General features: G+C 40.2%; 1 protein-coding gene across 2 annotated transcripts in view; it reads right to left on the bottom strand.

Moving 5' to 3' along the window:
* fig4a (FIG4 phosphoinositide 5-phosphatase a) overlaps positions 1–26,627 on the bottom strand; it is an 85,667-nt gene that overhangs the window by 33,772 nt on the left and 25,268 nt on the right. For both annotated transcript variants that reach the window (XM_039781219.1, XM_039781220.1), the window contains exons 12-21: positions 25,438–25,571; positions 24,583–24,699; positions 20,960–21,005; positions 20,309–20,457; positions 19,397–19,563; positions 17,002–17,140; positions 13,595–13,653; positions 11,450–11,597; positions 11,132–11,215; positions 7,820–8,018 (exon numbers count right to left, since the gene is read on the bottom strand). In XM_039781219.1, coding sequence (XP_039637153.1) covers positions 7,820–8,018; positions 11,132–11,215; positions 11,450–11,597; positions 13,595–13,653; positions 17,002–17,140; positions 19,397–19,563; positions 20,309–20,457; positions 20,960–21,005; positions 24,583–24,699; positions 25,438–25,571 — 1,242 coding nt within the window. The remainder of the gene's footprint in view (positions 1–7,819; positions 8,019–11,131; positions 11,216–11,449; positions 11,598–13,594; positions 13,654–17,001; positions 17,141–19,396; positions 19,564–20,308; positions 20,458–20,959; positions 21,006–24,582; positions 24,700–25,437; positions 25,572–26,627) is intronic.

The raw sequence follows: 26,627 nt of genomic DNA, 5'->3' as shown, positions 1-26,627 counted from the left end.
AGAATGAATAAACGTAACGTGAATAAACTTGAACGGGTAAACTCGTCCGTGAACTGATGCATTCTAACTGGCAGCGAAGGTGTTTAACACTTAAAACTCCCATAATTCCACGCAACTTCCCAACGTCATCAAAAGTCCAGTTTTACCGTCCATTGTTTTGGTTGAGAGACCCCTAGTGGCAGAAAGTTACATATTGTACGTTTAATTACAGACTATCTTTCTCACAACGACACCCCAGAAGTGACTGACTCGACTATATGGGAAGCCTTCAAGGCTGTTATGCGCAGAAATATTATAGCCTATGAGGCCAAACTGAATAAAGACAAAAAGAAGATGTTATCTGAAATTACCACACAACTCTCACAGCTTGAACAGGATTATAGAACCACTCCTTCGCCAACCCAACTAAATGATATTATGAAACTGAAATTCAAATACAATTCTATTCTTTCCAACCAGGTAAGCTTGATGCTTTTAAAGATAAAACAAAAACACTTTGAGATCACTGACAAACCAGATAAACTACTGGCTCGCCAGCTCAAAGGCCTACAGGCTAGGAGGATGATTCACAAAATAAAAACTAAAACGGGATCCGTCTCCACGTGCCCAAAAGAAATAAATGAAACCTTTCGTAAGTTTTATGAGGACCTTTACAGCTCCAAAATCTCAGCTGACGCTGCCCAAATCTCCGACTTCCTTCAAGCCCTTCACTTACCTAAAATAACCCCTTCTGCACAGAAAGAGCTGAATGCTAATATAACCTTAGAGGAAGTCAAAGAAGCAATACAGTCCTTCCCCAATGGTAAAACCCCTGGCCCAGATGGGTTTAGCATTGAGTTCTATAAAGCATACTCAGACAAGGTTGCTCCAATTATGTTAAGGATGTGTAATCACTCTATTGTAACTCACCATCTACCTGAATCTTTATATTCTGCTAACATTTCCCTGATACTGAAAAAAGATAAAGACGAGACTGATCCTGCCTCATATCGCCCCATCGCCTTATTAGGCTGTGATCTCAAGGTGTTCACTAAAATACTCGCAAACCGACTTAATAAATGTATCGCAAACATAATCCACCATGACCAAACGGGATTTATTCCAGGAAGATTTTCTTTTTTTAATGTCAGACGGCTCATGAATATTATGTACTCCAGACACGACAAAGATTCCAAAATTGCTATTTTAGCGCTGGACGCCCAGAAAGCCTTTGACCAGATAGAATGGCGATACATCCTAGCAGTAATAAAGGAGTTTGGTCTAGGTGATGGCTTTGCTTCCTGGGTTGAAATGTTACACGCTGCTCCAACGGCCTCTGTCATCACTAACTATAACAGGTCCCCCATCTTCCCACTACAGCGTTCCTGTCGTCAAGGCTGCCCTTTGAGCCCATTATTGTTTGCAATTGCGATGGAACCCCTTGCCATCAGCATAAGAAGTCATCTTTCTATCACCCCATTAATCTTAGGTAAAGTCGATCACCGCATCTCACTATACACGGACGACGTGGTTCTGTTCCTGTCCCATCCTGAAAAATCCCTACCCCCACTGCTAGAACTTATTAAAACATTTGGTGGATTTTCTTGCTACACCATAAACTGGGAGAAAAGTGAACTCATGCCTCTTGTTGGAGATATAGACCCTGATTTTCTTAACAACTTGCCCTTTCATATCACTGAAGACAAAATTAAATATCTAGGGGTTGTGATTCCCAAAAATCCTATTCTTCTTTATAAATTGAACTATTTGAACCTGTTAGAAAAACTTAAGAGCAACATTGAGACTTGGAGACTACTACCTCTGTCAATGATAGGTCGCGTTAACGCAATTAAAATGGTTGCACTCCCCAGGTTCCTTTACCTCTTCCAAAATGTGCCTATATTTTTACCTAAAGTATTCTTCAAGCAACTAGATTCAATTATTTTACCATTTGTCTGGGGATTCAAGGCTCACCGTATTTCTAAAACGCATTTGACTAAGCCCAAATCCGCCGGAGGCCTCAGCTTACCTGTTTTAAGGCATTACTACTGGGCTGCAAACGCTAGAGCACTAATGTACTGGCAAGACGCATACCCAGGTAACATTACTGCTTCTACCCCGCCATGGCTTGCCATTGAGCAGGATATTTCTAAAAGTTCTCTACCTGCTCTTCTCTTCTCATCAACCAAACCTATCTCAACCATATCAGGTAATAACTTCATGGTAAAAAGCTCTTTAAGAATCTGGTATCAAATAAGGAAATCATTTAATTCACCTGAAACCTCCACTGCCACGCCCGTTCTCTATAATCATGCCTTCCCCCCTTCGCTCACTGATGCTGCTTTTAAGATCTGGAAAAATAAAGGCATAGTCACTGTAGCAGACTTATACGTCAGCAACACTTTTGCCACCTTCATCCAGCTAAAGGAGAAGTTCACTCTCCCACCTACACACTTTTTTCGCTACCTCAGATTAGAAATTACATCCGGACAAATTTACCGCGTTTTGAATTAATGCCAGCACCCATTGAACTTTATACTTTAATGAATCAGCCCCCTGACTCAAAAAAATTTGTCTCTCGATTTGTTGACCTGTTTACAGCATTTAACCCGACTCTCACACAGAATTTGAAGGAAGCATGGGAAAGGGACCTGGGTGTGATAATTACTGATGAAGACTGGTCTTCTTACCTTAAAGACATTCACAAATGCTCTATAAATTCTAGACACCAGCTAATTCAATTTAAAGTGCTCCATAGACTTCACTACTCCTGCACTAAACTACATTCTTTCTATCCTTCCGTCTCCCCATACTGTCCAAAATGTAAGTCTGCTGAGGGCAACCTGGGTCACCTCTTTTGGTCTTGCCCTAAGCTTAACAGATATTGGTCAGATATCTCTGCCTGCCTCTCCATTGTTTATGACTGTGACATTGTACTAAATCCGTACACTGCGGTTTTCGGCAAGACCAGTCATCTAAAAATGTTGCACCACCTACATCGCAAGACTATTCAATACGGCATGATTATTGCCAAACGTAATATTTTGACATTGTGGAAAAGCGAGGACGCCCCCTCTTTTAAGATCTGGCTTGCAGAAATGTCCAACTTGCTACATATGGAGAAAGTACGATATGTCTCCCTTAACTCGGTAACCTTTGACAAAACCTGGCATCCGTTTTTATCTTATCTATCAAGAATATCTTAAAATGCTTGATTTTCACTTGGTGACTGTGTCAACTGGTTTTACGGTTTCTCAGAAGAGCATAATTTATTTAATTTATTTCTTTTTTACTTTATTTCTTTTATTTGATTCTGTGTTTGTACATGTCTGATGCATACTTTGTTACAATATTTTCTTCCTCATTTAGCTACCTAATCGTTAGTCTATTATTGTTGTCTGTTTTTTGCTTGTCTATGGGTGGGTTCATTTGTAATGTTCTCTTGTGCTTTTTCTTGTATGTTAAACAGAAAAACTATAAATAAAATTTGAAAAAAAAAGAAAAAAAAAAGGGTAGAGTCTTATATGAGGTATCAACGAACTCAGCAGAGACTTCTTTTTTCATTGGTCATGGTTTGGCCCGCCCCCTATGGTTAAGCCACGCCCCCTTTCATAACTTTTGACCCGTTTAAGGTAGAGTCTTATGTGAGATATCATTGAACTCAGCACAGACTTCCTTTTTAATTGGTGATGGTTTGACCAGCCCCCTATGCTTTTGCCCCGCCCCTTTTCACAGCTAATGAACCGTATGACGTAGAGTCTTGTGTGAGCTATCGTTGAACTCGGCGGGGAGTTCCCTTTTCATTGTTGACGATTTGCGGCGTCTGAGTGCCCCGCGAATGCACGGTCGCAAGGAGCGGCGTCCGCCGGTAACCCCGACGCGCGCAGAGGCGCGAGGGCCCGTCCATCGCTGCTCGCAGCTTTAATTACAGTTTGAATTTCGTCACGCCACTTATACAACATCTACCTAAAGGTCTTATAAAGCTAACAACGCTGTCCGATTTCAAGTTAATGAATATTTGTGAATTTCAGAGGAATTCTAAGAGGAGGCTAGCTAGCTCTCATTGATAGAGCTACATCCAGCTGCAGGCTCTATCAATGAGACTCGCAGACAAGCGGCGTTTATTTTCCCAATCGTTTGTTTAAATAACTCAACACATTATAATTACACACATTAAAAGATTAACTGGAACCTGTGGTAAGAGAATGCTGGCGTAACAAGCTCGCTGACCGCGCTCTCACTCACATACACCGGGCATTTAGCTAGCAGGAAGAGGGGAGTTGCAGGCCCTGGAGCTCTGTCAGAGCAGCGCGTTTGGTAGTCCATTAGCCCAAAAAATTGTGACTTTGCGCGGGTATGGAGTGCTGTGGGCTGCCAGCCGTGACTGAGCTCCATCTACCTCACAGCAGGCCGTGGTCTGTGAAGGAAGGCAGGCCGGGCGGCGAGGCAACAACACAGGCAGCACCAGCCGCTGAACTCCGACAAACAGTCGGACAAAATTTGCAATTAGCCATCCATTTTCGTAAAGCGGCCCATATTTGAGCTTTATATAGTTGATTTCTCGCATAAAAAAAGTTTCAGAAGTGAATTTTGTAATGGAATAGCAGAGATCTGCACAATCTAGATTCAGAAGACTACCTGATCTCAGGTCAGTTGTGTAGCCTATGTAAATGTTGGGGCGTGACCGTTCTCTTAATACACCCATGGGCGTGACAAAGGTACAGGTCTTGAGATGCTTACGTAAGCTTTCAGCTTTGTTGAGATTCGCCCGTTTTCAGCGGCAGTTTCAAAATATGAGATTTTCATAGTAAAGGGGTGTCAATGGGATTTTGAGCTTCTATGTATGTCCTATTTACCCACCGAACTGTCGTTATTCAACTATGACAAGGTAAAATCGGTTTTGCATTCTATCAGGTTCTATCTATCCTGCTACAGATTCCCACTGTGGTCAGAAAGCACAGGGGAGACACTTTGGTACTCAGTCCGAAGCTAATCGCCGTAACTCTCTCACTTGCTTTCATTTAAAAGGAGTAGTTTTATATTTTGGGATACATGCTTATTTGCTTTCTTGCCAAGAGTTACATGAGAAAATCAACACCATTCTCATATCTGTCCGTTAACTTTAAAGCTATTAAGGAGACGATTAGCTTAGCATAAAGATGAAGGGAAGCATGAAGCAGGAAGCGGAAAAAATGACATATAAGGTGTTAATTAGCAACTGTATGAGGTGCTGCTAGGCCGAATTTTTTAAACCTGTAGACAGAGCCAGGCTAGCGGTTTCCCACTGCTTCCATTCTTTATGCTAAGCTAATTGCCTCCTGGCTCTAGCTTCATACTTAATGCAGATATGAGAGTGGTATAAAACTTCTCAACTAGCCATCCAGTAATTGTTAAAACATTTCACTCAAAATCACAAATGTCAAATTCATGATAGCACGAAATGAAAAATCAAGGGATCACCTAAGCATTAGCATACGTAGTGTAGTAAACATGAATGCCTGTAAAAATTGTATGCCAATTTCACAGGATAAGTGATTAAGTTGACCTAATGGTGGTGCTAGAGGAAATGTCAGGGGATCAACAAAATGTTTCATCCGCTGGGCATCATGGACATTTCAGTCAGGCCCAAAGTGGCAGAACGACAGACCGGCTGACAGACTGACATTGCCATAGAGCCATTCTGCTCATGTGGCTAAAAAACTATCCATTTGATACAGTGGTCAGCTTTACTGGCTGACAGAGGATGGCAGTGAAGCAATGGTTAACATCTTTATCGCTGTCATCATTACAGAAGATGAAGTCCCTTCATTTAAGGAGGGGATTGTGTTTGAAGAGTGGGAGCTGCCTTCAAATGATGCCAAGCAAAGACTTGACACCATCTGATTCACAAAGAATTGAATTTGGACATAACATTTTTGACAGTGGACGAAATATCACTCCTTTCACAGGGCTGCTTTGGTATAGAGTCACCAGCCAACAAAGCACTTGGGACTGTGGCCACAAACAGAGTCATCGTTTGGAAATGTCAAATGTGTGTCTGAACGAGATTTAATAAGTCATTATTAAATTAGGAGAGACATTTGGTGACTCTTTCATACTGAGAAATTGCAAAAGGATTAGGGCTGCATGAGTATTTAAGAAAATATTAAGTCATTTAAAAAAGGTATAGCACATTTTTGTTTAGGTATTTCTTCTAAAAAAAGTTTAAAAAATACACATTTCAAAATTTTAGTAGCTAATTTTCTGCATTTTCCTTGATAATCAAGTAAACTCATGATACCATTATATCTCAAACACAGTATTGTAAATCACAATCGCAATATGACTTTTTCTCCAAATGCAGCCCTAACGAGGATGTGATTTTCTGGTGTATTTGATTCATCCTGTTGACGCACTGACCTACTACCTGTGCTGATTAATGCGCTTGTTCTGCCTGCTGTGGTATAGAATCTAAGTCAATAGATGTGAACGTGCGACCAGTCCACTTGGGGCGTAAACCAATGATGCATTCTGGGAATTTGTCACACCTATACTATATATTATAGCATGAGGTGAACTATAAAGTGAAAGGTGCAGTACAGATAATTATTTTGGGGGCTTTTTCCACCTTTAATGGACAGGACAGGTGAGAAAGGGGAGAGAGAGGGGGAAGACATGCAGGAAGACATGGGATTTCAGGCCTGCAACTCCACTGTTTTGGTTCACTCACACATCTCTCTTCTAGCCGCAACAGGCAGCTGTTAGTGGCTAGTTGGTGAACGTATGAAGTTTATTTATTGATTTATTTTTAAAAGTCATCTTTAGTAAGAAGATAATCAAAAGCCTTTTATATGAAAGATTGAAAACTTCAAATCAAAACACAAATCTTGCATTTTTATATCACCATAGAGATGGATAAAATTATATATTTATAAAATAATTGTAGGTTCCTCAGACACCTCAGAGAGCCCTTTTGCTGACATCAAAATAAACAAAGATTATCAATTGTATCTTCTCTATTTCGATTTGAAATATCACTAACTAAAAGCTCACTAAGCTCAATTAATTTCTGAGTCAGGACAACCAGTTAGCATCAAGAGGCTTATCAGAGGTCCATTTCTGGCCAGCTTTCCAAAGGGGACATTCAATTAAACAGACAAACTTGTTTTAATAGCAGCATGGATAGAGGGATGCATACAACGTTGCTTTCCGCATGGTATGTATGACAATAAACCTCTTAAATCCTCTTGAATCTTGAATTTATAACGTACTGTATGTGTAGAGAATAGAGTTTATTATGCGAAGAGATGGAGAAAAAAAAGAGAGGAATTATGACAAATACTCTACCTCTCTTTTATTCTCCCTAAAAAAAAAACATTAATACAAACCCACACCATTTAGAGCCTCTGCTCTGGAAACCCCTGTCATTTAGGCTGATTAAGTTGATATCTACACTTCTGTCTGACGCAAACAGAAACACAGAACTAATTTCTTTTGGGGACTCAGGGGGAAGTGGAGAGGAGAAAACACAATTAGGGTGACATACTCAAAATGGAATCCAAAAAGCTTTTAGGGCCCAAAATACAGCAGGTGGCAAGGACCACGATGACATTTCCCTGAGGTCCTTAGAGGAGATTTCATATCCTTGAATAATTAGAGGATCTAATTTGATATGCTGCTTTGTTTCCTCCGTATAAAACAATTAAGTGACACTGATTTAGATTTAGTTTTACTTGTGTTTTCACCTTGAAGTGTTTTAAAAATTCATATTGTATATAACTGTTGCAGTGTAAATGTGTTTACTTGATGAAAACATGTTAATCTCCAGACATTGGTCATTAGATGCTTTGTGTTTTCCTACCTCCTGTATGCGATTGCTTTCGCCAGACTCTGTTAGCAGTTTGATCGGGGTAGAGCGCTGGGAGACGGATCCGTCGTCATCGCGGTCCTCCTCGGAGTCGTCCTCCGATGTGCTGCTAATGGCCTCCTCACTCGGGGGAGGAGGGGCGCTGGCTGCAGTCTTCCTCTGTAGCAGGGTCTCCTCCTTACTGCTCTTGTTGCTGCAAATATCCACAGACGATTAACATATGCACAATAACACACATGCACAATGAGTTGGCATGCAATTAGCTGTCATATATAATAATAATTAAATAACAAAAAAAGAAATATATATATATATATATATATATAAGAACATTTGTATCTTTATGTTTTGGGACCGTGTATCATTTCAAATGTAGTCAAGCAATGGGATCTAAATGCATTGAGAGACTAAATTGCACATCACAGTATCAATGGCACCATGTACATCCACAGCAAACTAATACCTGAAACAAACTTTCTGGTCATAAAGAAAAAAATATAACTTAGACCAATCATCCTTCTACTGAGGATGTCTAAAGTGCCCCCTTGATTCTGCAACTATCATCCTTCTGGAGCTCAGTGTTTTCCACCTCTGCCAAGAAAAGCCTGGGTGAGTAACTGGATGTTCTGAGTTTGAGATCACTCAAAACATTCAGAACCAGTCCAAACTTTTCTCTCTCCAATGTATTTGCTTCTTCAAGTACAGCCAGAATGTGCCTCGTTTTCCCTGCAGTTTTGTTTTTAATGGGCAGTTCTGGTAAATGCCCACTTCAGTGATAAGAGAATTGTTGTGAAAGCTGGATGTTGGTCTGGCTAATATACTGCATTGGCCAATACAGATTGTTGTTGTTGTAGTGGCCCAAACGGAATCTGCTGATTTTTTTCTTTAAGTTTTCAGCGGTGATCCAAAATGAAAATCTGTGGAATTTAGAAGACTGTGGTGGAGAGTTTAATTAAAAATTTTTCTAAATCTGTGGAAAATTCTGCATCCAAAGATTCCATCTGGCCCTAAACTAACATAGACATGGCTGCTGTTACAGGCCACCCAGTTCTAATGTGAATGATTTGGATAGAATGTGTGAAACTAGATATAGTGACAGATAAAAGTAAGGATACCTTCCATCTTGGTGAACTGAGTATTGATTGGTTTTCTAAAAATTGCCCATTACGCAATAAGTTAATTTCTATGGCAGATGTTTACACCTTACCCAGGGTGTGACTCAACCTACAAGAATTTCATCAACCATGGATGGTGTTAATACTTCGACCCGTATTGATCATATTTTCACTAACATGCATAGCTGTGCTCACAGCCGTCACGCCCGCCGATAGGGGGGGACAAACGGGTCTGTTGTCCCGGGCCCACAGTAGGGGGGGGGCCCAGAACTGGGCCCTCATTAAATTATGGAAGAATTAAAAATCTTTTTTTTAAATAGGCCTATTTGTGGAAAAAAATATGTAGCATAATATTTGAATTACATAAAAGCGTTTTATTTGTTTTCTTCCTAATTGTCCTGGAAATGGTGGTCAAGAACCCCCCACCCCCAACATAAAAATGGTTTGGCCACTGATCAAAATTTGATATTGTCACTTGATTTGAAGTTCAGTACCGCTCAAAATGTCCGGTCAGCACAAGTCCGAGCTCCGGAAAAGGAAAGAGAAAGAGAAAATAGAGGCCTTAGAGATTTTCTAAACAAATATTTAAAAAAGGTGGTGACGGTGAAGCTGGAACTGTCAACGTGAGCAAGGGAAGACCAGCGCAGCCAACGTTTACGAGCCTTGTAAGGTAACGTAACAGGCCAGCTCTAATGTTAACGTCCATTATCTTGTATAAAAGCCTGACACAACACGTTAACTTTGACAGAAACAGTTGAGTTTGGTAGCTCCATCAGTAAGGATGAGACAGAGAGAGATCCAGCTGCAGTCAGGTGACAGAGAAAGTGATGCGGGAGGGGCCCGCTGCCCCGCAACGGAGGGACAGAGTCAGGCTACCCGTGAGAGAGAAGAGAGAGAGATAGAGAGAGAGTGATGCGGGGGGGCTCGCTGCCCTGTCGGAGAGTCTGAGCAAGATGGATCAGAGACTGATTACACACTTAATTTCAGTGAGAGATGTGAGGAGAGGAAGAGCAAGGGAAAAGGAGAGATCTGGCCGCGAGGGGGGGGCCCATCTAAGATCTCGTCCCGGGCCCAGGCAAGACTGTCAGCTGGCCTGACAGCCGTATTAGTGACAATGGGATGCAGTGACCATAATTTGACTCCTTTAACAAGAAAGACTAAAATGCCCAAGTCAGGAGTTACTGCAGATCATACTGTATAAAAGATTTAAGGCTGACTCATTTGTGAATATGATGTTAAAGATTAATAGTAAAGGTGGAAAAGCACGTTTTACTGTAAACGTATTATTATACTCCCTGTGCTGAGTAATATACTTGAGAAGATAATTTTTAATCAAATGTTAAATTATTTTGATAGAAAGGGACCAGTATGCTTATAGACCAGGGCACTCATCTTGCACTGCATTAGTACACATGACTGATCAATGGTTAACACATACGGATAATAAGAAACCAGTTGGGGCTTTTCTGACAGCAAAAACATATTGCAGAGTTCTTGGGTGCACTTTAATTTTTCATTTTCATATATTATTTACCATATGTTGATAAAAAGTCAAATGTAGTTATGTACGCGGATAACTTAACTTTGTGATGTGCTTCACCAACAGTAGTAGAATTTTCTTTTTGTTGCTATTTATTTGTGACTTTTTTTTTTATTGAAAGCTACTATTGTCTATATTTTCATTTGTAGACTCATTGTTTTATCGATACTGCGTGATTTTAAACTGCTGTATATTCTTATTGTTATTGTCGTGGTGTGGACCCCAGGAAGACTAGCGACCACTTTGTGAAAGCTAATGTGGATCCAAACAAAGAATAAAGAACAAGCATTAAAAGGAAATCATTGAAGCAGTACAGAACATCAGAGTGGTCACGCAGTGCTGCAATAATAATAAGGAGACACTTTAGAGCCATCAGCACATTAGGTTTCTCATAGTATGTGAGCAGGAGTGATTATTTATTAAAAAACATATACACACACAGATCATCCCAGGTAAATTCAACACTGTGTTATCTAAACAAAGACAGGAGAAAGGACAGAGCCTTGTTTTGGTGACCTGAGGACAGTGTCAAATGAAGCTACATGTTTAAGGGCACAGTGACATGGGATGTATTACATTACAATAAAAATAGAAAAGCACCAACCAAAATACAAAACATGTGGACATGTACATAACCTGAGATACACTCACCCTAGCACTGATTTTCCTGTTTCCTCTGGCTTGCGAACTGTGAATGGGCTTGGATCCACTCCAATGGTCTTGGGCATGAATTCCCTTTATGAACAACAAATTAGAAGGAAACACATTAGCTGACATGCTGCAGTAACATCACAATAACTGCTCATAAATGTTCAGTACACTCTTTATCAAAGGTGTTTACCAGATCTGGTACGACTTGGCAATGTCGACACAAACATTTCACCATGTTGTGACTGTGTGTATGTTTTAACAAAATCTTTCATGTGTAAAAGGGTTTGTGTGTGTGTGTGTGTGTGTGTGTGTATTCACCTTGCAGAGTTGGTCATGGCGATGCAGAATGTGTCATCAAAGGCGGTAAGTTCATAAGGTTTGAAGAATTCTGTATAGATGTCAATACTCTCCTCAAAGCGGTTCACTCTCTTCACTTTGACCTTTTTCATGCTGTCCTCACACGGGACTGCATCCACACAGGAGCACACAAGCGAAAACACAGAGAAACATGTTAAAAGATATTATTTCCACATACTTAAATGGTTCGTGGAAGGTGCAATCTTGAAGAAAGTGAGAAGAACTTCCACACACTGCCTCGCTTACTGCTGAAATATTTATTTGATTATGTTTCGGTCTGTCCGACCTTCATTGGGTACAGTTGAAACCAGATATTTATATAAACTTCAAAAAAACCCACAAAAACATTAATTTCTTTACTGTCATACATTAAATCAGAGTAAACTTTTTCTGTTTTAGATAAATACATATTAACATATTTTTTGCATTTGTTAAATGTCAGAATCGAGCGAGGGAGAATTTGTATGTATTTTTTTTATCACTTTCATCAAAGTCAGAAGTATACATACACTTCCTTAGTATTTGGTAGAATTGCCCCGAAACTGTTTGACTTGGGCCAAACGTTTTGGGTATCCTTCCACAAGCTCTACAATAGTTTGCTGGAATTTTGGCCCACTCCTCTTGACAGAACTGGTATAACTGGGTCAGGTTTGTAGGCCTTCTTGCTCGCACTCGCCTTTTCAGTGCCGCCCACAAATGTTCTATGGGATTGAGATCAGGGCTTTGTGATGGCCAATACCTTGACTTTGTTGTCCTTAAGCCACTTTGTAACTAATTTGGAGGTATGCTTGGGGTCATTGTCCATTTGGAAGACCCATTTGCGCCCAAGCTTTAACTTCCTGGCTAATGTCTTCAGATGTTGCTTCAATATATCAACAAAATTTTCTTTTCTCATGATGTAATCTATTTTGTGAAGTGCACTAGTCCCTTCTGCAGCAAAGCAGCCCCACAACATTATACTACCACCCCCATACTTCACAGTTGGGATGGTGTTCTGAGGCTTCAAAGCGTCGTCCTTTTTCCTCCAAATATACCGCTTATCATTATGGCCGAACAGTTCAATTTTTGTTTCGTCAGACCACAGGACATGTCTCCAGAAATTAAGATTTTTGTCCCCATGTGCAGTTGCAAACTGTAGTCTGGCTTTTTTATGGTGGTTTTGAAGTAATGGCTTTCTTCTCCCAGAGTAACCTTTTAGCTCATGGTGGTACAGGACTCGTTTACTGTGGATAATGACACTGTCTTACCAGTTTCAGCTAGCATCTTAACAAGGTCTTTTGCTGTTGTCCTGGGATTGATTTGCACATTTCGCACCAAAAAACGTTCCTTTCTGGGACTCCGGAATCCGTCTCCTTCCTGAGCGGTATGATTGTTGTACATTCCCATGTTTTTTATACTTGCGCGTATTATTGTCTGAACAGATGAACGTGGGACCTTCAGGCATCTGGAAATTGCACCTAAGGATGAGCCACACTTGTGGAGGTCCACAATTCTTTTCCTGATGTCTTGGTTGATTTCTCTTGATTTTCCTATGATTTCAAAGAAAGAGGCTCTGTGTTTGAGGTGTGCCTTTATATGCATCCACAGTTCTGTGAAGAGGAGGGGCCAAAATTCTAGCAAACTATTGTAGAATGCTTGTGGAAGGATACCCAAAATGTTTGGCCCAAGTGAAACCGTTTCGGGGCAATTCTACCAAATACTAAGGAAGTGTATGTATACTTCTGACTTTGATGAAAGGGATAAAAAAAATACATAAAAATTCTCCCTCGCTCGATTCTGACATTTAACAAATGCAAAAAATATGTTAATATGTATTTATCTAAAACAGAAAAAGTTTACTCTGATTTAATGTATGACAGTAAAGAAATAAATGTTTTTGTGTTTTGTTTTTTTAAGTGTATGTAAATATCTGGTTTCAACTGTATATACCTTTAAAAATGCAGCAATGGTAAATTCACACAGACCTAAGATAATTCCTATAGCTACCGATTTACCTCCATCTTAAAACCTTTTTAATGTTTAATATAAAATTGATCAAGGGATTAATCTGTAGCTGCCTTTGTTACATATTATGGATGTTGCAGATACCAAACACTAAAGAGATACCTTCATCATAGGCCAGAGGAAGGTAAGATAAGATTCCTGGTGACCACCACAGTGTGTAGCTGCAAACAGACAAGATACACGTATTTGTTAAACCTTCAGCAAACCTTCCACTGACTGATGTGTTTTCTGCAGTCTGCACTCTCTCTCCCGGGACTTCACATAACCTAGATATATACAAATTGGCTTGGCTGTACCACCTTCTGTACAACTTGTGAATACATCAGCCTTTTATCCTATCCAATTTGAGTGAACACACTGATTATGTTTTGGGGCCCTATCTTGCACTCAGCGCAATTGACTTTGTACACCGACGCATGTATCATTCCTATTTGCACCCGACGCACAGCGGACTTTTCCCTCCACAGACGCACGTCGGAAAATTAGGGAATGTATCTGCGCTCCCGGGGGCGGTTCAGCGAAAAGAGGAGGCGTGTTCCGGCGCAAAAGTTCCCTGGTGCTATTTTGCAGTTTCAGAAAACAATTCCGCCACTGACCAGGAAAAACCTAGTCTAAAGTCAGTGGCGCTAGTCTAAAGTCAGTTGCGCGTTATTCAGATGATATTTTAGGGGCGCGTGCTTGGCCATAATGTAGCGTGAAAAAGAAAAATATTACTGAAAATGCGCTTCAGGTGTTTGGATAGGTCAAGAGGCACTTTACAGTACAGTCCTCAAAAAGTCGCAGCATTCTTTGTGGCTTGTTATATTTTACACAACATTTCCATGAATCATGGATGTGTTGATGACATAAATGAGGAAATATTAGAGGACTTAAGGAGACGTGATGTTGAACTACGGTGGGATTGGACACTCGATGCGCTTCTGGTGGAGCAGGTGGACGGAGATGGAATGGGGGGGCAGGGCTCGACATTAAGGCTTGTCCGCTTGTCCGGGACAAGTGGATTTTTTGTAGGGCAAGTGGAAGAGAAATTTACTTGTCCCACTGGACAAGTTAAAACTCAAACAAAATAAAATGCCATGTAAGTTCACGTTATGTGCCACTCATTAAGTCTATGTTACCGATTTGAAACGATACATTTTTCCCCCCGCAATCCGGGGCAGCGGACCCAGCGGTAGTGGTCAGCGGGCCGCTAACGTTAGACCCAGCCCGCTGTTCAGCTCGTTCTCTGTAAGCGATGCAGCATGAAAGCACGGCGAACCTGCCGGTGTTAGTTAGCTAATGTTAGCTTGCTAACTCCGCCTTAACGTTACCTCCTCGCCACATCGTTGACAGAAAACGAGAGACCCGATGCTAATACGGCACCAGTGCCTTAATGACCGTTATCTACCGGACCGAATTGAAACGCAAATTTCGGTGCCACTGAAATGCCAGCGCTTCTCTCTGATGCTCCGAAAACGGACGAGGGAACCTAAACATCGCCGCATGTCACGCTAGTTAACATTACACTTGGCAGCAAGTAACGTTAACCTACGGATAACTAGCAGCTAGAGTAAACCATTGGAGTAAACACGGTGAAAATGCTGACAGCTAAACGGTGTAAAAGTGTGTCTGTCTGTATTTCACTGGAGAGGAACGTATGACGTTGTAGCTGCTGTTGTCGGAAAAACACAGATGTTGCGTTCACTTGAAATTGGCCTCACCATACTCGTGCTGCATTCAAAGCTGTTGTAAAATAACCCTTTTCCAATCCAGTGGTCGCGTTTTTCGTTCTATAATGTCGTTTTTTGTGCTCCTTTTTGAAACAAATAAATAAATAACATGCTGATTAAATATCAGGTAATAATCAACTGTAAAGTAACTACAGCTTTTAAAAGATCTCTAAATCAGCCTCTGCTGGGTAGAAATTAGTGAAATTGTATAAAAAAAAAAAATAGTTAACACCAACATTAAGTGGCAAAATCCATTGTTATGTCTACAAAATTATTTTAGATATAGTATAAGTTCAAGTTTAAGTCACCACTACGTCTGGTATATATTGACTTAGTAACTTAGAATATTGACTGGGAATCTGAAAGTAATGACAAACTTTAAAATACTGACTTAGAATCTCAATATATTGACTTCTGCACACCGGCGTGCAACATATTACTTTGTATTCTGGAGTCTGGAGATCCTTTTTTCTTGTTGAATGGGAAATCTATTGTTGGGGCACGTTTGTTTCTACTGTTTCAACTGAATTGTATTAATGCTGATAGTGTTTGGATGCTTTCAACGGTTTGTTCGAATTCTGCATTAGCAAAACAATTTTTTTTTATAAAATGATGACTCTTTACCCGGACAAGTGACTTTTGTGCATGGACAAGTGAAATGTAAATGTACTTGTCCGAAGGACAAGTGCCTCAAAAAGTTAATGTCAAGCCCTGGGGGAGGAGGAAGGGGCACAACAGGAGCAGGTGGTGCGTTTGGAGGCCCACGCTCCATGGCTGCAGCAATCCTCTCCAGACTTGAGGAGATGCGCCCGAGAGGCCGCAGCAACATCGCCACCCGGCCAAGACGGGCATTTATTACTTTGCTGCATCCCGGACAGCTCCCGCTGGCGTGTGCCAGGCCAATACGCCGTCATAATAGCAATCCGCCATTGAACAAGCGCGCCTGCGCTTAAAGGGAATGTGAGATGACGCTCTGATTGGTTATTTTCATGTTACGCCCAAACCACACCTAGCTACTTCAGACCAACCCATTTTAGATTTGCGTCGGGCGCAAGAGTCATTTATCCCGCCGGTATAATAGCAACAGCGCCCGAGATCCGCCCACAAAGCTACTTGCGTTTCACGTTTGATACTTGCGTTTCAGATCGTTAAAATAGGGCCCTTAGTGTGTTATGTGCTATTTAGGTGAGCTTGAGAGAAAAAGTGCAGTGTGTGGCTGCTGAATTGATTTTAGAAAAACTGAATATTTTTGTTTATCCCACTGTCAGGAAGCAGTTTAGTAACAAGGCTTATTAGAGATGGCTGATATCGGAAAACACTCAGGTGTGAAAGATTTCAAGGATTATAATGTGATTGTACATTGGCGCTGAGAGCTCAACGCACAGCATCCTAGCCAAAAAAAAAGTATAAACCCTATTTACTGTAGATACGGTTGCCGCAGTAATGTGGACAACATATCAGGCTGTGGCGGTAAGCCTCAGGATATATCAGTATAATTACACCTCAAGGCCAAAGCTCTTTGACCCAGGTAAAAAGGAGGTTTGTACAGCCTGGGCTTTAAAAAAAGGCATGTTAAGAAACAGCAGTGCTAATTGTTTGTGAGTTATTTCCCACTAAGATATTCAATTAACCCCAATACAAACACACAAACATTATAAGCAATTGAAAGAGGTACGGTGTGTGTTTTTTCATATTAATATGCTAGCAAGGGTATGTGTAGTAAGTAGGTTCTTATTTAGATGTGTGCATGCATGTACAGCAAGTAGTTGTATGATTGTAGGTGTACGTGTGCATGTTCACCTGCGTCTGTCTTGGGGGAGGGTCATGCTGTTCTTCTGATGCAGGTAGAAGTCAGTGGGCAGCTCCCACAGGTGTGGCTTGGACTCCGATGGCTGGTAGACTTGGAGAAACAGGTTGATGGCATCCTGTCTGTCAGCATCTGGAGGAGAAAGATGGACAAAATAATACCAACAACAAAAAAGCAAAGGCATAATACACAGTAGATATACAAGATCATACAGATTCCCATGAACGTTAGCAGTAAAAACTCTCTGAACCAACACACTACAACATGTTTGGCTATGGGAGTGTGCTAACATGGTTTCTGTGAGCGTGTTCAGGATGTGGCACGTTTTGCATGCTGCCCACAGTTTGGTGCCATTTAATCCATTCCTCAACTGTGAAGCCCCATGCATGCTACTCAAACACTCGCCTAAGATAATTAGAAACTAAATTGGCTTGTATTAAAGCATGCTATCAAGCCTTTTCTCTTGGCAATTTTCAGCTTCATTCAAAACATCCTGCGATACAAGTTATAGATGAGGACTTTGAAACATTTAATGAGAGTGAGAATGAGAGTTTCAATATAGTAACAATGGGACAATGGATAAGGGACTGAAGAGCTCTGAATAGCTAGAAAGTCACATAGGAATGACAATGCAAGCATGGGTGCAAAATGGCAGGTTGACAGCAGACCCAACTTTTCACCTTTCTTTGCCCATACAGTATGTACTCTACTTTGGTGCTTTGCAGGCATAACTTAGCAACAGGATAACAGTAATATTGGTCAACTACACCAAGACTGGAGAATATTGAGTAGTGTGTGTGTGTGTGTGTGTGTGTGTGTGTGTTTTTGTGTCACTTGACATTTCAGTCTGAACAACCGACTAGTAGGCACCACTCTATTACTCCTGACTTTATACACAGTACACAATGTTACTTTTCAATTTCTAGAGCTACACATGCCACCTGTTCATGTAGAACAGTCACTAGTGTGTTGTAAAAGCACTTGCACATTTTCCTAGACCCACTTTGTCTACATACAAACTAGGGTGTCATTTAAAATTATTAGAAATCCAAACTGCAGGCAGAGCAAAGTCACTTTCTCAAGCACTGATTGACAATTAGATCCTAGATGCTAATTGCAAGAGAGAGAAAATTTCAAAATTCTCCAGATAACAATATGGGAAGACAAATTCCCTCAAAATATACCCTTTCCGTATAGATATTGCTTCAAACGAGACTGTGGGTGCTGTTTACCATTACCCACAGTCGTCAGGGAGCTATGCTGGATGTGACTGTGTGTGTTAAGCTGTTGATGCTGAAATGGGTACGTCCACAATTTGTCATCCTAAATCGAGGTGTTACATCACAGGCTGGGGAAGAAAAAGTTTGTACTTAGTCATATTGTAGAAACAAAATGAGATTTTGTATGATGTGGTGTTCAGGATGTGTGTATGTAATGTGCTGGGTCACATTTTCAAGTTACGAGTATATTTAGAGAAGGAGCAACCATTCAAAAGTGGGAAATAGTCACAGATCAGTCTTACAAAACTAAACAGAGCTGAGTTTACCTGTGAATGTGGCATACGCTGTAGAAGCTTAATAGCCTGAGTCACTTAGCTTTTCTTGCCAACACAAAATATTGTGTCAAACTGACATAATGGGCCCTATTTTGACGATCCAAGCGCACAACGTGAAGCGCCTGGCGCAGGTGCATTTAGGGCATGTACGAATCCACTTTTTCTAGTTTAACGGCGGGTCTGTGTGCCAGGCGCATGGTTCAAAAGGGTTGTACTTAGTGTCTTAATTAATCATAGATGTATTTTGGGCGTAACATGCAATAAACCAATCAGAGTGTCATCTCCCATTCCCTTTAAAAGCCAGGCGCGTTTGTACCTTGGCGCCTTGCTATTATGATGGCGGATTTGCAGGAAGGAGAGATTTTCAGGAGAAGAAATCTGCTCATGTGTGAAGTGAAAGATAGGGCCCAATATGTTACATCCGACTGACTTGCTGACCTGGTTTGTCTAAAAGTTTTCTGAAATTTAAGTTTACTAAGAAGATTCCATATGCGGAAAAAATACTTAATATAGTATATCAGGGGTTTTGTGTGTGCCTATGTATCTTTATATTGCCTGAATGTACTTATGTGTGTAATATATGTGTGTGTTCAAAGGGTGAGTCTATCTTTCTATGGTAACCTTGAACATGAGGTTTTCAAGTTTCACAGAGTGTGGTGTATTGGCAAAGTTGCGTTTTAATATAGATGGATTTCAGGATAAAATGGGTAACACATGATCAAAATGAGAGATTAGTATTTTGCATTATCATAGATAGAGTCCCTTCTTAATTATTTTTGTGCATGTGTGTAAGGAAGGAATGTTGTGCACCTGTAGCTGTCTGTATAACGCACCTGAGAAAGCATTGCTGTAGTAGCGCGACAGCGTCTGCATGATGTCTTTGGAGTGTTGTGTCCAGGGAGCGATCTTGCGGTAGGTCTTGACCCTGTGGACCAGCTGGGAGCCGCCGTACTGCAGCGACAAAGTGTCTCCATGGTCCTCGTACAGCTCCTCAAACAACCTGGGCCACACACATAGCACACATTAACACAACGGGCGAAAACGGTTCTGGATGTTAGTCTTGGCTGTTTTATTTTTTTTATTTTGGTGAGATGGGGTTTCTCTCTGTATTTTTTCTGCTTCTGTAGAACAACAGAGAGGCGTGTGTCACATGTATGACTCTTGTTCCATTGTACCAAAGAGCTGAAAAAATCTTATTTAGGGGTGTTAATGTAGAGTTATACATGTAACAGAATTATAGTTAAAAAGGTCTTGTTATGACACAAAACAACAAGTCAAACGTGATTGATGCTTGTTCTTCCTGATGCATTCACAGAGTGTCTGGGTGTTCTCCACAGTGAACTGAGAAAATTAGAACTGCACAAAGCAATTCCAATGTCCAAGCAGAGCTGGACATAGGTAGCAGAGGGCACAGAACTGCAAATGCTGCAAATAGATGGGGAACACATATTAAACTGGTGTGGTTGTGTGTAATGTGTGTGCAAATTGGATTTTGTGCAGCAAACGGGGGATAAAGGACTGTAATAGCTGTTGCATTTGCTGCTACTAAAGGGGATCCTAATAAGTGAAAATAAAAAAGCGTAAATTAGCTTAGAGAGAGCTTAGAGTTTTCAGACACATCTGATATATTGCTATAGTGACTATCATTTGTCATTTTGTGCAAAACACAGACCAAATTTGTTTAATAATTAATAGCAAAAATTATTTGGCTCTGGCAAAATATGTGCTAAAGAAAGGAGCTTTACCTCACACAGTCTGTATCAAACTGAAGTTTGGGCTTGTCAATCATTCCCAGTGCATAGAGCTGATAGGCCAGCGCACACTTCCCCACCATGAACTGGGCTGTGTTGGTCCGATCCAGACAGTCCACACAGTTGGTCCTCAATACACCAGTCTACAAAGACTCATCAAACTTAGTGACGGCACTTCAGGATGTGTATGTACAGTATGCAGTTGGAAACAAACTACATGAGAAGGTAATCAGTGGAATCAGCATCAGCAGCAAATATATCTCTATGTATTTATCTTCTGTAAGTGGTGGCCCTTAAATCGCAGTAAACAGCTTAGATAATTCCAAGAAGATAACAGTATACGTGATTAAGGTTTCCATGAAAAATTCTCATTAGGCAACGACATGCATTGGCCTCGTTTTGCAGCTATAGCAATGAATGCTCAGCCCCTACAACAGATACACATTATGACGAAAGCAGATATGTGGCTTATCTTATTTAACTCAATTGAGTCTCCATCTGTTGACACTATGTTTTTTTTTCTTCATTTTCCTGTGTACAAAAGCTGCAAAGGAGTCATTCATTTTTGGGAGAATATTCAGTGTCTTCAGAAAAACTGAATTGTGACACAAAGGTTGCAGCAAATCTGTTCGCTATGTGGCATACCTGCACTCGTCCACTGGCTGTGATGTGTCCACCTAAATCTCCCCACCTGAAGAAAAAAATTACATTTAAATCAACATAAATCCTAGAAACAAAAGCATTGTGAACATGTCGATTCTACTCTTCTGCAGGCATATTTACTCATCTTTTCCCGCTAAAAGATCACTGATATAATCACCATTTCAAGGCTGAACATAATGCGCAATAAAATCCACATGGTGCAAAGATTGGATGAGGTGATTCCTTGGTATAAGACAGAGAGGTTTAGACTGAATATGTTGGAACTTTCTCTGCAGAGACGATTTTCAGACCTCTTGTGTAAATAAAGACAACTTATTAACCCATCTACGGCTTCAAGAATTTTCTTCATCAAAGTATTTGGTTTGAGTTCGGCCAGCCAAGACACTATAGATACAAACTTACAGTGCAGACATCTAAACGCATAAGACTACAAGTATAGGAAGAGAGACTCAGCAGACAATTAGGAATATACACTAAAACAAAACCTGAATGTGTTCTCATTTACAATACTGGGGCTTACTGTATGTGCAAACCCAACCCAATAATGTCAAAATGACAACGGTTCACATTTTCCAACATGATTTAAGGTATTAAAGATATAACAATGTATATATTACACATTACTGTTTAAATTATTATTATTCACTTTCTTGCTGAGTTAGATAAGAAGCTTGACACTGCTCTCATGTCTGTATAGTAAATACAAAGCTGCAGCTGGCAGCCGGTTAGCTTAACTTAGCATATAGACTGCAAACAACTACCAAAGCGTAACCTCCCTACTAAACCAGAACAATCAAGACATAAAATGTAAATTTTTGAGTTTTAGAGGTGCTGGTAGGCAGATTGTGTTACCTTTAGACAGAACGATGCTAGGTGTTTCCACCCTGCTTCTTTATGCTTAGCTAAGCTAACTGACAGCTGGCTGTAGCCTTAATTTTAGCGTACAGAAAGAGGAGTGATATCGATCTTCTCATCCTACTCGGTGTATACCCCAAAACCAAACGGTTTAGCTAATCCTTTAATTACATTCTTCAAAGTGACTATTTGTAACTTTTAAATGTTTCTGAAACTGTGTAATGTTCCATCTGATGATCATAAATGACCTGGAACAGCAAACAAGACCAACAGTAAAAAGAACACGATTTTTATATAGTTTTTTTAAATTTTCTCGTAAAGTAGCAAAATGATTTACAGCAGGGAGACCGCACTACAGAGCACACATTCTGATGGGTCACAGATTTCGGCTGAACACCGGAAAAGCCTCTGATAGTGTTATCGTATCTAGCCAGGTAAAAGCAAGAGATTTCTTTATATAGGCCTAATTGTATTTTTAGTTATCCAAGTTATCTGCTGTAGTTACGGCTGATACTGGGGCTGGACCATCACAGAAAAGAAGGAAATTAAACGAAGAACAACTAAAAGCTAAAAGGGAAAGTGAAAGACGACTGGCGAAATCCGAGCCCCACACACTGTCGGGCTTTAAACAGATGAAGACAATAACGGGATTGTAAATGATTGAAAAACATCCCTGAATTGGCCCTCAGGTATGTAATATGTCTATTACATTCATGAAATAACTTTAGATTGTGCACACACACTACTATTGGCAAGGCTTCCATGGTTATGCAAAGGTAACGGAACCCGATTTGTTCAGGTCCTATCCCCTGACCAGTCGGCTATCCTAACCTTAACTACTTGAGGTCAATGCCTAACCCCAACCAACTGGGCTGCTTCGTAGGGTGGGACTTGCCTAGAAGTTGCACGGGATCCATAATAACGCAGGGATACTCGGTTAAGCTCACGATACATCCAGGCTAAGTTACCGTATGCAACACCTGAAATGCAACAATGCATCTGTAACATATTCTCTTATTGTAAATGAATAATTTTCTGTCCGAGCAAAACATTCATCGCAACCATATGACCTCCCCGTAAAGCTAACTCCTAGACCTAGAACAGCAAGTGTGATAAAAATACTACCGCTTTCGTCTAAAGGGGCCGCTGAAATCAACACAAACTGGAAGTTACATACAGCCACTTTCAAATAAAGCATGATGAAATTCAGATGTTAAAGTTCAAGAACATGGTCCACTCCTGGCTTATTGGTTCCGTCTTTATTAGTGCTTTTCCCCAAAGTCAACACACACTCATTCACCACTGTTGTTGTGTAGCAACAGGCAAAGTGAGAATAACTAACTTTTAATTGTTTAGAGGTGGTACTCTGAAGACAAATAGAATAGGTGTGGAAGGGTAGTTTTTTTATTTATTTTTTTTAAAGCAAAGTGATCTAATTGTGGCATAAACATTATGACCTGACTGAGAATAATGAGCAATTATAGTTCAAGTATTAGAGTAGAGTAGAGACTAGATATTAGAAAGTATGTGTCTGACAAAGTGCATGCCAGAGTGCCAAAGTATTTTTGATTAGCTTTATTATTCATGTGCTAACTTATGCATGTGATGAAGGCTACAGGTGCCATAATTATTAAAGTGCATCTACTACACATGAAAGCTTATGAGGGTTTTGTTTGTGTGTGCATATAAGCGTGTATAACAAAGAATGTGAGATAGCATTGGCTAATGCCAAAGAAAGGGTAATAAATACTGGCAATGGCGTGATTGTTGGGTTATGTAACAGAATGGTAATGTTGTATGAAAGTGATTAAGACATGCAAGCAATGGAAGAGCCATGCTTTAAGTACATGGACTGCAATCTACTCAGCTCGTTAACAGAAAACTCTCTGCAATACAACTGTCATCAGGCATAATTTCCATTAAGAATTCATATCTGGAGAGTTCAAAATTAAGCATTTGATAAACGTATGATGCTGAATATGTATGAATAGAAAAATGGATAATACACCCTCACTTAGAAAAGTTAATGTTGGAGTCCCGACCCGACTCAGCAAACAAGCGATTGTGCCTGCTTTAGAAAGTTAACTAGTCGCAAGTTTGCGGTAAAATGCAGTTGGGTTGTCGAGGTCAAAACACTATATGTAGCAGCTATGAATCAAATAAACTTGTTATAAATAATGTTATGTCATTTTTTTTACTCTGACACTGAAATTTTGCTGCTTCAATCCAGAGGAGTATTGAAAAGTATTTTCCGCGACCAAAAAAGGCACGTGTTGAGGATGAGGACCCGCCTGACCCGGAGGTCTGAAACAGAGCTGAACAGTCCGACCAATATAATTAGTTATGTTATTAATTTGTTTACAATATTTTCAGGCTTCAACCAGTGCTGCTCAAGCAGAAAGACATTTGTTAGGCATTGAAGAAAGAGAAGGAAAGGAGGACAGCATCCAACAGTGTGTCCTCCTCAGTTTTTGATACTTGATTGTTACGAAAATAAGTATTTCACCCCCCACTTTCAATGACCCATATCTATTTATGTCTATTTTCAAAAACTTTCAAGGCCTTGATATTGTCCCTCAAATTTACAAACTTTCAAGGATTTGAAGGACCGTAGGAACCATGTATAATGCAATATTTGAGTGTTTGTTTGTACATAACACCTAACTGATCAAAGTTTAAAATCTGGTGTCAGTTTCCTCTGTTTTTACGAGAAACAATAGGCCCAGTGCAGGACAAAAAAAAAGGCTTACCTGTCATCTGGTCTGATGGTGTGACAGTAGAAGTCGGAACGATTAATGAAGAAACCGGTTCGCTTAACCACGTTCTCTGCTATCATGCTTAGACGGTCCAGTACGTTGCACAACTTACTAAGAAAAAGAAAAATGGGAAGATCACATTATTTTTTTGCGTTTCTGTAGCTTTTTTTTCAAGGAATTAACACAGGCCAAACAAGGCCAAATTCTGGGGATATTCATCCTCACAGGGCTTTCACAGAAAAAGAACAGGTGGGAACCATGGGATATTATTTTCAATGGAAAGAGCAGCTGCACTCTTCTGGATGGCATCACACACCAATCTAATTTCCCACTAGGCTTTTCAGTTTCTCTGTTCAATTAAATTGAACTCTGATCTCAAATACACTAACCTCCACAATATGCGTACAACTGGATTCTGGCGGGAGGCATGGTAGCAACAATTCCCAGAATTACATAACTCTATTCTTTGATCCTAATGGCACATGGCAGAAAATATCAGACAGGCAAGATTCCTGTATTGGAAAATTAATAATGTAATTAGTTACATTCAGATGTAGTGCGTAGCGTGCTAGTTAGCAAATTTGTGCTGCTTCATTTTCCACACCAGCTCACGCAAACTATTCACTCTTGCATGCTATGTCTGAACCCACCACGAGTCATCGTTTTAGACTGAATGGACCTATAAATATATAAATCTAAGAAAACTAAAATATCGTATGTGCTGCTGTACTGTAAAGTTTGCATAATGGCTTACTCAAGCAAAACTTATTTCCAAGTTTGAAAAGTTGATGCTAACATTACAATTAAGCAAATTTAAGCTCACTACATTGGCACATTTATTATCAACACCTCTTTGTGTAGCGGGCCATGTCCCAGGCGATGTAGTCGATGCAGTTGTCTGGAGGGAGGAACTGATTTAGGTTGATCACAGCTGGGTAAAGCTCTTCACTCAGAATCTTCTCATGTTTCCTCTTTTCCCGTTTCTGTAGTACAACAGAGAGAAATACGTACATCAAACATATGACTGATTCTATCACCAAAGAGCTAATCGGTTCCATGAGGACACCAGCAGATATAGTCTGACATATGACAGATATTTGTTCTCTTTGATGCATTCACGTCTTCTCCACAGTCACCTTGGAGAAAAATAGAGCTGCAAGAAACAGTTTACAGAATTCATGCAGAGTTGGTCATATATGTAGTGTGAAGCACAGAACTGAGGATAGACACTGCAGATAGATGGGGAAATATGATAAGAAGCACAGTTGTGCAGGACATTGGTGCAAATTGAATCTTATGCTGCAAAGGGAGGAATGAAGTTAAAAAAAAATTAACATTTAATATTTTTTTCGTTAATAAAAATACATGCACACACATTATCTGTCTGCCTCTGTGACCTGTAACACCGTCCGTTGACTTATTTCTCCGTTAACTTATTTCTCCGCGAATTGTGTTTTTTTTACTGATCACCCAGGGTGATAATGGGCTTGGAAGCACATTATTTAGCAGCTCATATCTCCATCCACACATTCAGCAGCAGCAAAGCAACACTGTAACCAGTCAAATTACTGATGCATTTCCTCACCCCTTCAGCAGAGCGTGTCATACAGTCTGGCATATACACACACGCACAAACATACACACACTCACACAGATGAGACACTAGAAATGTACTACACGTGCACATATACTTACAAAAGCTCACGTGTTGTTCACTGTAACAATCATGGTTATAGATGTGCGAAGCTCTCAGACCATGAATGATAACATGAATACAGACAGTCACTCATGCACATGTAGGGGGCTGGTCATGCACACTGTAATGGAAACTGTAATGTGCACCGTAATTATTTTAATGTATAGTTTTGCTTTTGCATAGAAAAAAGGTGTTTAATGGCTCGATTTTATCTTGTCTCATCTTAATTCCTCTTCTTTATGGCTGTGCTGGTTTTATGTTGGTTTTAGATAGGATTCTCTCAAAAAAAGAGTTTGATCCATTTTCATTAAATCAAAATAGATTTAATATTTCAAAATATATA

Source organism: Perca fluviatilis, chromosome 18, assembly GCF_010015445.1.
Source record: "Perca fluviatilis chromosome 18, GENO_Pfluv_1.0, whole genome shotgun sequence".
NCBI lineage: Eukaryota > Metazoa > Chordata > Actinopteri > Perciformes > Percidae > Perca > Perca fluviatilis.
Note: the sequence above shows the minus strand (reverse complement) of the source record. Positions and strands in the feature narration are given on the sequence as shown.